Consider the following 12,520-nt stretch of genomic DNA (forward strand, 5'->3'; position numbering starts at 1 on the left):
AGTTGTCAAACTAAAAAAACATTTTCCTCAAGTCAAACTTAAGGGCAGGAGGAGACTCCTCCAAATGAGGAGACTCAATTGTTCCCTTATTTCTAAGTTTATGTTCTGAATTCCTCTGGCCTAATAGGCTTTTAAGAATCTGAAAGTGCTTAGGAAATAAAATGAAAAAAATCTAAAAATCTAGAATGGATCTCATAAAAATGGTCAAATCTTAGCCTTGTACTCCTGCATTTATTTCAAAGACTTCATTAAAAGAAAAAAAACAAAACAATGACAGCAACACTTATCTGAATTCTAGGTGAGATATAAAAAACGTTATATACAGAAGAGATCTAAAAAGTTGAGTAAAGAATCCTTGAAGTGAGGTGTAATGCAACTTCATCACTTTATTCAAATCTTCAAAATAGTCTTTATTCTACATTTTTAGTATAAAAAATCCACAAGTTAAGTGCACCACAGTGTAGAGAGAGACATACAACGCTGAACTTCCATAACAGTCAATGGTACAGTCAAACATCACATGTACAGAACACAAATTTAGATGAACTGAAATTATAAGATAAAATAAAATAAAATCCAATTTTAGAAAACAAAAATCAAAATATTAAGGATCCCTGAAATATTCTTAACCCTAATGAGATTTCACTGGACTCAAGTCATTTAGTAGTGAGGCATTCACAATATGACCCCATTAACCCAGCTGAGGAATTCTTGGGAGCCATAGTGGCTACATCAGACACTGACAAGAAATGGTAACCAATTTCTGATCTGCAAACTCCCCTTAATTTGGCTCCAGAGTCATCAGGCTTTTAAATGCATCCTCCTCCTTGCCCCTCAAAATTATAAACAGACTGCTGTTTACGGTAGTTTGCACTGATATCCTTTGTTAAAACAAGGTTCAGTTTTTCTGGCACCAAAACAAATTTGGGCTTGGTTCATGTCTGAAGAGAAAACCTATGAGGAGGGTCCAAAAGGCACCCTCCGCTTTTGCCTGAGATGCAAAAGCAGAAGCAGTGGGTCCTGTGCTTGGGGCACAGAGGGGGTTTCAGAGGATCCTTTGTGAAAGACTAGTTAAAAGATGACAAGTGGGGGGAAGTGCAAGGAGAGAAGGAAATTAGTCTGACTGGCTTTCTGTCCTGCACCATTGATTCAATGGAGATCGGTGGGAAGGAGTGGAAGACACGGGTTGAGGGTAGGACCAGGGGCAAAGGACGGAAAGGAAAAGGCAGACAACTAATGCGGTTCGTTTATAACAAGTAATATAAATCAAAGACTTAAAGGAGATTAAAGACCAATCAGAATAATTTGGCAACTTTAATTCTTAGGAAGATCAAAGTTCCCTCCAAACCTAATTTGATGTTTTATTACTAAAAGCAAAGACCAGTATGGTACAGTATTACTCCAGAGGAATTAAAGGAAGATCCTTAGGGCTGGTTCACCCACATTCATTTTATGAATGGATACCTCCCCTACCTCAAAATGCTTTAGGGAGGTACTGCTACCATTACATGGTTCCTTATTAAGTTTGAAAAGTGCCTGAAAGTTTGGGCACCAGAAAGACACCCCAACAACATGTGTCTAAACTGCAACTTCAGGTTAATATGACTAAAGCAGTTACATTGTGAGAAGTGCTGAAGGTATGTGATGTCTTTCCCGGCATAGAGATGGCCTTGGTTCTTCACCAGATGGTGTAGCCACCATCTGAACCACCCATGAAGAAGTTTCCCTTCCGCTGAGTTACGAGGACATTGGCTCCCTGCATGACTGCCAGCTGAGCAGCATTGGGAGGGCATCCCGGGGGAGGAGGCTGAAAGGAAAAGACAAGGTTGATTGGGCAGAGGGCAGCTATGGGAGGGAAGTGGACAAAGGTGACAAAGGACCAATCAGGAAGACGGCAGTGTGCTAACCAGTGGCATCTCAAAGAGCTATTTGGGCCACCAATCTGAGTCCAGCGGGTCTACATTCTTTGTGAGCCCAAAGATATAAACAGGAAACCCACTCATTTAAAGGGTTCTGGATCCAAAATAAAGCCTACGGATACCTTCTGAGCGTGTGTGCCTACGAAGTCCAGACTCCCAGGCATTCAGTGCAGAAAATCACTCCTATTCACATCCCAAAACATGGAGTGGGTACCAGGTCCAGGGACCTATATCACAGGGTCTGACAGTTTTCAAATGGCCCTGGATAATCTGAAGGCTCTACTTGATGACAGCATTTTCACTTCATCCCTAGCCTATGGTTATTGAGTAGATGGTCCTAGCAAGGACCATCTGGGCTCTAATTCTCATACAAAGGGGAACTGATTAATCAAGAGACATAGCTAAAATCCCTAGTATCTCTCTAAATGCAATTTAATAGGGATTATGCATTGTTTTTTTAATCATCATGGTTCCTAATACAATGCCATGCTGATGGCACATATTAAATAAATGCTTATGGATGAATGAGGTGTGTTACTAGACTAGTACCAAAGTGAACTGGAAAAGCAGCAGGCAGGACTCCTAAGACAGGAAAACAAAGGAATCTGATAAATTCTGACATCGGTGAGTACGCCAGATGTTACTGACTGGCCATGGTTCTCCTGCCCCCTTGAGTGCTTCCTGCCTTACCACTGGACGTCAGTGATTATTACACCAATACCAGCAACTATTACCCAGGGATGACGAAAGGATGACCAGTCATTTCAGAAAGTTGAAATACACAAGGGTTGAGCTTTTTTGTGACCAAGTCATACTCACAGGAATGTTTCCAGCAGTAGCGCCAGCTCCAAATCTGGCCCCTGCATCATACCCTCCTTCCACCAGCACTGTTGAACCAGGTGGATAGATGGGACCAACTGGATAATAAGCCATGGGGATTGTGGAACCTAAAGGTCCAACAGCCACAGACTGGGCCATGGGAAGATACAGTGAGGCGCCAGGAAATGCAGCTGACATGGTGGGGACGGTGGCAGCCCCTGGGTGCACAAAGCTTGGACGATAGAGCTAGAAGAGGCAGAAGAGAAGGCAACAAGTTACTTTATGACATTCCTATTTCAGATCTCAATTTAATGAGTCAAGTCCTAATTCTCCTTGTGCAGATTACACTCTTGAGTTACACAAGTTGCCTTTCCACTGCCACTCAATATTCTCCTGGATCACTTCCTGCTATAGCTAATGTTAGGCTCAGGGAATGCAAACTCATCTTCTTAACTTCAGCCAGTGCCAAACAACATAAAACAATCAGATAATGCCTTCTCCAACCCAACAGAAATGGCTGAACTATGTCACGTTTTAAGGTGATTCATGTGAGCACTCTCTCCTGTTTGTGGAAAGTAAATAAATGTGTGGAGCCAGACTTGGCTAAGGACTGAAAACATGATCCAAGAGTATTCCATTATTTAAGTCTAGTTAACTGGAAGCACCTCTGAGTAGGCAGGTGGAGCATCAGTATAGGGTGGAGCCTGAGGAAGATGCAAGGTCTGAGGGTACACAGGGTTCCCAGGAGGCTGCACGGGGTAAGTTGGCTGCGTTGGATATTGACCTGGAAGACAAAGGGGGAAAAAAGCATGTTGTCTACCATCCAGAGTCACCAAAACAAAGCAGGGCATATTGGGTAGCTAACCTAACCGGGATAAGCAAAAAGAATTTCCAAACAGACTGCCATAGAGGGCCTGATTCCTGGAGCCAAGAAAATAAGCATTCTCTTTGCACCCTTAAAGCTGAAGAAGCTGGATCCCAACTGGACATCCAGTAGCGGACTGCTATAAGGGTAAAGTCTAGCTGGGCCCAAGATCTTTTCAGAATGCAGGGCAATTCTGGGCACCCCCTCTAGCCGGTATTTCAACGGTGTGTCCCGTTTCCCTTTTGCGTGGTCTCCAAAGGTCTGGTTGTAACTGACCAAGACCTCGTGAGTAACGGTGGTTGTGGTCATCGACCTCACAGGTTCCTACTCAAGGTCGACTTCCAAATGAAAAGAGTGAGTGGTGGAAGTGAACACTGAGATCGGGGAGGGGGCTGAGGGGAATGTTCTGACACAGAAACCGGGAGACTTTCTGGCCGCCACCGAGGGTAAGGGGAAAGAGACCCCCTTCGGGCCCGACTGGCCCGCCCACCAGAGCGGCACTTGACTAGTTAAGCCCGGAGGCCTGCCTGTGGTTCCGGAGCGCGGCGCCCCGCCTCTGCCAGTTCTCCATTGGCCTACCCAAATCTCGCCTCCAGCTCCCCATTTGCTCCTACAGACGCTTATCACGACAAACCTTCTCCCCCCCACCAACAACCCACCCACCCAATAGCACCCCCCCAAACCCGAGTCCGCAGCTCCAAACTGCGCCACAGAGTTTAAGGGAGAAAGGGCCGTGAGGGAGCGAACGGCCGTAGTTCGGGGATGACGAAGGTGTCTGGCGCAGCCCCGGGCACTGCAGCTGGCTCAGGAGCGCGGCGCACCTCGCCCCAGGCCTGGCGTTCGGTGACCCTGGGCTCCGGGCCCGCTTGTTCCGGGCCAGCACTACTCCCCCCGGCGGCCTCAGCCACCCCCTGTCCTTGCCTTTGCTGTTCATGGTGGATGCGGGTCCGGCTCGGCTCGGCGTCGCGGACGGTTATTTTTTTCGTCCTCTTCCTGTTCGTAGTCACTTCCGTGTCACGTGACGATCTGTCCGCCTAGCGTCACCCGACGCCCGAGTGCCGCTGCCACCGGAAACCCCGCCCCTTCGCCCGGCCTCCGGTTGCTGGAGGGATGGCCCGCGTGATCCCGTCCTCTCCCGTAGGCCCCGCCCACCGGGTCTTGTCCTCCAACCCCTACCCTTGTCCCTCGGCTGAAGGAAAACCAAATACAGGTATTGTCTCAAAACGGGATCTTTTCTCTCTTGAACGCTCGGAGGCAGTAACATTAAACTATTCTCTGGAACCTTTTTCCACCTACGTTCAGCACCTCAAGGTCACCTCATCTTGACAGCCTTTCTACAAGGGGCATGTATGCTTGCTAAGTCTCTTCGGTCGAGTCCGACTCTGTGCGACTCTGTGGACTCTGTCCATAAGATTCTCGCCGGGCTTCCTCTGTCCGTGAGATTCTCCAGGCAAGAATACTGGAGTGGGTTGCCATTTCCCATGGATTGAACCGGCAACTAACACACATACCCAAGCGACATAGATTCCTACAGTCTTATCTAACTGCCTGAGATGCTTCGCAGCCCTTGATCTATCACTGGTTCCCCTCACTCAAGTCTTCGCTGCCTTTCTATTCTACCGATAGGCTGTCGGTATTTTATTTCTGTGTCGCTTTCTCACCGACAGGAAGGGTATGCTGTGCTGTGCCCCGCCCCACCCCCCCGCAACAGCTAGCACTAAAACGCATGTTCTTGGTACCCAAGGAGTACCCATGCCCTGGCTCTTACTTTGATACCTGTCACAGACACCTGTATGGTACCTGATATGTATTTTCTCTGTGTATCACTTCTCTTCTAACTTAATCGTTCTTAAGAGCAAAGATGCCATCCTTTAAGGCAACAATTGATTCCATTCTTTAAGATACCTGCTGAACGCTTGCTGTGTTCAGGTACAGAGATGGAGCTGAACAAGACAGCCCAAGGCTATTTTCTCATGGTTTACATTCTGTAGTGTAGGAAGAACATTAGAAAAGCATCTGAAACGAAAGCTTTAAAAAGAAAAACCCTCGGTAAACATTAGAAACCTGATAAATATTTGCTGTTGAATGACTTAAACCACTGAAAAGACCAGTGCTCACTTCATCAGCAATCCGTTGTTTTTCTCTCCAGTATCATATTACAGTTTGCAGAACACCATTAATATGCATGATTTTATGGAGTCATCTCAGATCTTCACAACAGCCCTGTGTGGCAGGCAAGTCTTGTTTAAGCATTTCTGTTTTTCAAATGAGAGAATTGATTAAAGAGATTTACCCTAAGTCACACAGTGAGCAGGTTACAAAGTCAGTCCCCACCCCCACCCCAGTTCCCAAATCAGTGTTTTTGTTTTGTTTTGTTCTTATCCCTTCACTCTGCCTATCACAACTAAAATGCCTTGCTGCTGCTGCTGCTGCTAAGTCGCTTCAGTCATATCCGACTCTGTGTGACCCCATAGATGGCAGCCCACCAGGCTCCCCCGTCCCTGGGATTCTCCAGGCAAGAGCACTGGAGTAGGTTGCCATTTCCTTCTCCAATGCGTGAAAGTGAAAAGTGAAAGTGAAAAGTGAAAGTGAAAAGTGAAAGTGAAGTCGTTCAGTCGTGCTCGACTCTTAGCGACCCCATGGACTGCAGCCTACCAGGCTCCACAGCTCAATATCCAAGACTGTATTTGGAGTTCTTTCAGGTTTTTTCCCTTTCTTTAAATTCATATTATTTATTTGGTTCAGGCTGGTGTCAGTATGATAAAGCCTCTGATATTTACCTTTTCCTGTATTTCTGACTATTCTTCTTGAGCGCAGGCACAGTGTTAGATACTTATTTCAACAGTTCTTTGGAGAACACTTATAAATGCCAAGCACTGTTCTAAAAGAAAACAAAGCTCTTGCTCTCCTGAATTCACCTTCTGGTAAAGGGTCTTGCAAAGTTTTTTGAGCAAAATTCACAGTAATTTAAAGTAATATACTTTAAATCATGACCCAGTACACATACATATATAAATATGTGTAACTATATGTAACTGGAAATTTTATGACCTGATACCTATTCTTCTGTGTACAATGCACTGTCATATTTTCTAATCTCTCTCATTTCCTTTTTTCAATTCTGGTTGTGATTTCACATCCTACTAACAAGTCAGGACTCACATTTTGAGAAACACTGTTTTGGGGTTTGTTTGTTTGGTTAAGTGGACTTTTACTGTCAGGGTCTTACATTTTTCTTAGCATGAAATTTGCAGTCACTAATTGGTAAATTTGAAAGAATAAGTCCTTGGAGGTCAGATCAGTCAATCTTCTCCCCTGTAACCTAACTTTTACAAGTTAGACCCTAAACCACCCGAAAGCCTGAAACTGGAGAGGTCACTAATCTATACCCATCCTACCCTGTGCCCAGGGCCTCAGACAGTACAGGAATGAACCTGAGAAAGGAACTGCCCTTATTTCTCTTTCTGGACCCTCGGTTAGGAACCCTGAAATTGTGTTGACTATAGCAACCCATGTCGGGCTTCCCTGGTGGCTCAGAGGGTAAAGCGTCTGCCTGCAATGCAGGAAACTGGGGTTCGATCCCTGGGTCAGGAAGACCTCCTGGAGAAGGAAATGGCAACCCACTCCGGTACTCTTGCCTGGAAAATCCCATGGACGGAGAAACCTGGTAGGCTTCATGGGGTCGCAAAGAGTCGGACGTGACTGAGCAACTTCACTTTCATAGCAACCCATGTCAATGAGAATGTAGGAGAGGGATGCTAGTTCTGGTCATCACTGCGTCACCAGCTGACTTTGGTCCTCGTCTTCTCTGCTGCCACTTGTTCCTTGTCGTATAGGAATCAGAATCTACACCAGTGTCCTTGCAGACGCTATGCACTTTGTGTCCATAACAGACAGAGGAAACATTCAGCCAAGGGGACTGTATTTCAGAGAGCTTAAATAGCTGAACTAAGTTACACTGCTACAGAGCCAGTGTTCAGTCTCAGCTTTGCTTGATTTACAAGCCTTGTTTCTAATGTTTATTAATACATTGTTTAATCTGTTTACCTTGTTTTTAATCTGTTGCCTCCCAAGGGTCTCAGTTTCATCATCTGCCCAAAAATTCACATGATTCTTGTGTCACCTCCTGCTCTAAATCTAAACCCTATTTTGGGGAAGGAAAAAAGCAAAGAGGAGCCTGAGAAGGCAGAGGGGAAGTGGGCCAAGCTGATAATCAGATTGTAAATTTTGGTCAGGCTCTGTGTGTGTTAATCGCTCAGTCATGTCCAACGCTTTGCAACTCTATGGATTGTAGCCTGGCAGGCTCCTCCATCCATCGAATTCTCTAGGCAAGAATACTGGAGTGGATAGCCATTCCCTTCTCCAGGAGATTTTCGCAACCCAGGGATCGAACCAAGGTCTCCTGCAGTGCAGGCAGATGCTTTACCATCTGAGCCACCAGGGAAGTCCAGTCAGGCCCTATCAGGTGTTACAGGGATAAATACAAATACTTCTACTGGATGATAATCAGCCCCTGCCCCAAGCCTTCTCCCCAGATACCCTCCTCTACTCCAGCCCTTCACTGAAACCCCTCCTCTGCAGACCTGTCCATAGTCTAGTGACTAAAGGGTTAACTCTTGACATCCAGGAAGCCTGCAGGATCTAGCTCCAGCTAAGGCTAACTGCCTTCGGACTGGTCAGTCTTCATCCTCCTCTACAGGATGTTAGGTATTTTTTTTGCTTAACGCTGGCTTCAGGACCTGGGTCTCCTGAAAGCCAGGGCAGAGCCAAATGAGGTTACCACCGAAAAGGAGGAGCTGCAAACCCTTGTTTTCTCTGGCAGGTGGGATTAAGGGGCATATGGCTACTTTGTTGGACAGGCATCAAAAGCTTTTTTATTTTCTTCATTCTCCTGGGTCCCCCAATGAGACAAAGATACCATTCAGTCATCAAACATCCTTTCCTGAATTAATTTAACAACTGTTTATTGATGGACTTCCCTAATGGTTCAGTAGTTAGGAGTCTGCCTGCCAATGCAGGGGACACAAGTTCGATCACTGGTCTGGGAGGATTCCACATGCTGCGGGACAGCTGGGCCCATGCACCACAACAACTGAAGCCCATACACCTAGAGCCTGTGCTCTGTAACAGGAGAGGCCATCACAGCGAGGGCCCACGCACATAGGCTGGAGAGTGGCTCCCACTCACTGCAGCTGGAGGAGGGTGTGAGCAGCAACAAAGACCCAGCCCAGCCAAAAATAAATTTTAAAAATTAAAAAATAATAATAATAATAATAAAGCCTATTTATCAAGCACCTGTTATGTGCCAGGCCCTGTAATAGACTCCAGGGAAACAGTAATGAAGAAGCACACTTAATCCCTGTCCTCATGGAACTTGTCTACCTAATGAGAGAGAGAGAAAAGTAAACCAAGTCAAAGTATAGTGTGATTAGTGCTGTCATAAGGATGGTATGGGGCCTCCCCTTGTGGCTCTGCCTGCGATACAGGAGACACAGGTTCAGTCGGTGATCCAGGAAGATCCCATGTGCTGCAGAGCAACTAAGCCCGTGTGCCACAACTAGTGACCTGTGCTCTAGAGCCCAGGAGCCACAACTACCGAAGCCCTTGTACCCTAGAGCCCGTGCTCAGCAACGAGAGGCACTGCACTGAGAAGCCTGAGCACTCCAACTAGAGAGCAGCCCTCGCCTGCAGCAATGAGAGAAAGCCCATGCAGCAACAAAGACCCAGCACAGCCATAAATAAATAAATAAAATTATATATAAAAAACCAACTGGACTAATACTGAGATTAATGTCCTGGATTAATTAACAGGATTAATGTCAGGGATAAAAACTCCATAAAGTCAAAAGAAAAATGACAAATTAGGAAAAAAATCGCAATTTGCATCACAAAGAGCTAATCCCCCTAAATATTAACAACTCCTAGAGATCAATAAGTATATGACCAACCATTAGAAAAAGTATCTGGGAGCAGAAGGAGTTAGATGAAGGTAGTCAAAATGTACAAGGATGTAACATACACCACGATACAGATAATTAACACTGCTGTAATTGTAAATGAAAGTTCTTAAGATAGTAAATCCTGAGTTCTCATCACAATTAAATTTTTTTTCTATTTAATTTTATATCTACATGAGATGGATTTCACTAACTAAACCTACTGTGATCATTTCATGATGTCTGTAAGTCGAATCATTTTGTTGTACACCTTAAATTTACATAGTTGTTGTTTAGTCACTAAGTCATGTCTGACTCATTGTGACCCTATGGATGTAGCCCACCAGGTTCCTCTGTCCATGGGATTTCCCAGGAAAGAATACTGAAGTGGGTTGCCATTTCCTCCAGAGGATCTTCCCGGTCCAGAGACTGAACTCAAATCTCCTTCATTGGCAGGCAGATTCTTTATCACTGAACCACCAGAAAATCCCAAACTTACCTAGTGCTGTATGTCAGTTATGTCCATAAAACTGGAAAAAAATTAAAAAAAAAAATTTAAATAGCAAGTGATATGTACAGACAGTCCATAGAAAAGGAAATATGAATGGCTTCTCAGTTCAGTTCAGTCCAGTCACTCAGTCGTGTCCAAGTCTTTGCGACCCCATGGACTGCAGCATGCCAGGCCTCCCTGTGCATCACCAACTGCCAGAGTTTACTGAAACTCATGTCCATTGAGTTGGTGATGCCATTCAACCATCTCATCCTCTGTTGTCCCTTTCTCCTCCTGCCTTCAATCTTTCCCAGCATCAGGGTCTTTTCAAATGAGTCAGCTCTTCAAATCAGATAGCCAAAGTATGGGAGCTTCAGCATCAGTCCTTCCAATGAATATTCAGGACTTCCTTTAGGTTGGACCATTTGGATCCCCTTGAAGTCCAAGAGACTTTCAAGAGTCTTCTCCAACACCACAGTCCAAAAGCATCAATTCTCAGTTTTCTTTATAGTCCAACTCTTACATCCATACATGACTACAGGAAAAACCATAGCCTTGAGTAGACCGACCTTTGTTGGCAAAGTAACGTCTCTGCTTTTTAATATGCTGTCTAGGTTGGTCACAACTTTCCTTCCAAAGAGTAAGCATCTTTTAATTTCATAGCTGCAGTCACCATCTGCAGTGATTTTGGAGCCCCAAAAAATGAAGTCAGCCAGTTTCCACTGTTTCCCCATCTATTTGCCATGAAGTGATGGGACCAGATGCCATGATCTTAGTTTTCTGAATGTTGAGCTTTAAGCCAACTTTTTCACTCTCCTCTTTCACTTTCATCATGAGGCTCTTTAGTTCTTCTTCACTTTCTGCCATAAGGGTGGCATCATCTGCATATCTGAGGTTATTGATATTTCTCCCAGCAATCTTGATTCCAGTTTGTGCTTCCTCCATCACAGCGTTTCTCATGATGTACTCTGCATAGAAGTTAAATAAGCAGGGTGACAATATACAGCCTTGATGTACTCCTTTTCCTATTTGGAACCAGTCTGTTGTTCCATGTCCAGTTCTAACTGTTGCTTCCTGACCTGCATACAAATTTCTCAAGAGGCAGGTCATGTGGTCTGGTATACCCATCTCTTTCAGAATTTTCCACAGTTTATTGTGATCCACACAGTCAAAGGCTTTGGCATAGTCAATAAAGCAGAAATAGATGTTTTTCTGGAAATCTCTTGCTTTTTCGATGAATGGCTTCTAAATATATGAAAAGATGTTCAGCCTCATTCTTAAGAAGGCAGATTAAAACCACACAGATACTACCATCAGACTGGCAAAAATCCAGACATTTACAAACTTTAATTGTGAGACTGTGGATAGGCAGAAACTCTTTAATTTATTGATGGTGGGAATACAATTCCTATAGGGTTAATTTGGCAAATGTCAAATTTTATAATCCCCACTTCTAAGAATGGTTCCCACAGATATATTTGCATTCATGAGAAACACTGTGTATATAAGGCTGTTGACTGCAGCATTGTTTGTAAAGCAAAAGATTAGAAATAACCTATATATGTCCATCAGTAGGGAAATGGTAAATTAAATCTTAGTACATCCATATAATTAAACACTGCATGGCTGTAACAAAGAATGAGAAAGCTCTCCAAAATATTTTTTAAATGAAAACAAGGCTAGGTTCAGAATCATGTGCTTAGAATGGAGTCTTCTGTGTAAAAGAGTGGGAAAACAATATTTATTAGTATTTGAGTAAAGAAATTCTGGAAGATTACACATGATACCTATAAAAGTTTTTACTGAGTCAGGTTGGGGACACAGATACGAGTGACTTTTCACTGTATACCTTAAAAAACATTTTTAAAAAATTTGAAACATGTGAATGGTTACCAGTTCAAAAACTTAAAACAATGTTGGCACACCTATTAAAATGGTTAACATTAAAAAGACTGACTGGACTTCCCTGATGGTACAGTGGATAAGAAGCTGCCTGCCAATGTAGGGGACACAGGTTCAATCTCTGGTCCCCACATGCACAGAGCAGCTAAGCCTGTGTGCCACAGATACTTAAGCCTGCGTGCTCTAGGTTCCTGGAGCCACAACTACTGAGCTCTCATGCTGCAACTCCTGAAAGCCGTGCCCCTACAGCCTGTGCTCCGCAGCAAGGGCAGCCACTGCAATGACAAGCCCGGGCACCGCAACTAGAAAGTAGCCGCCACTGTCCATAACTAGAGAAAGCCTTTGCACAGCAATGAAGATCCATCATAACCAAAAATAAAGTAACTTAATAATAATCCAAAAAGACTGACTATTTCAAGCCTTGGAGAGTATGTGGAGCTACTAGAATTCTCATACACTGCTGCTAAGAGTGTAAAATGCTATGTATATATGGCAGGATTTTAAAAGTTATACTTACCGGGTGATCAGTCCTTTCACTCCTATTAACCCAAGAGAAACGAAAGAATATGGGCACACAAAGGCTTGCCCA

At 44.4% G+C, this 12,520-nt stretch overlaps 1 protein-coding gene across 2 annotated transcripts; it reads right to left on the bottom strand.

Annotated features, from left to right (window-relative positions):
* Positions 1-361: 361 nt before the first annotated feature.
* On the bottom strand, positions 362-4,619 carry DAZAP2 (DAZ associated protein 2). 2 transcript variants are annotated; one of them, XM_005206320.5, is made up of 4 exons: positions 4,525-4,619; positions 3,404-3,522; positions 2,816-2,984; positions 362-1,807 (listed from the first exon to the last, which is right to left on the bottom strand). In XM_005206320.5, exons 1-4 carry the CDS (start codon positions 4,535-4,537, stop codon positions 1,485-1,487), a joined length of 624 nt encoding a protein of 207 aa, XP_005206377.1. In that variant the 5' UTR covers positions 4,538-4,619; the 3' UTR covers positions 362-1,484.
* Positions 4,620-12,520: the final 7,901 nt, after the last annotated feature.

Source organism: Bos taurus, chromosome 5 (assembly GCF_002263795.3).
Source record: "Bos taurus isolate L1 Dominette 01449 registration number 42190680 breed Hereford chromosome 5, ARS-UCD2.0, whole genome shotgun sequence".
NCBI lineage: Eukaryota > Metazoa > Chordata > Mammalia > Artiodactyla > Bovidae > Bos > Bos taurus.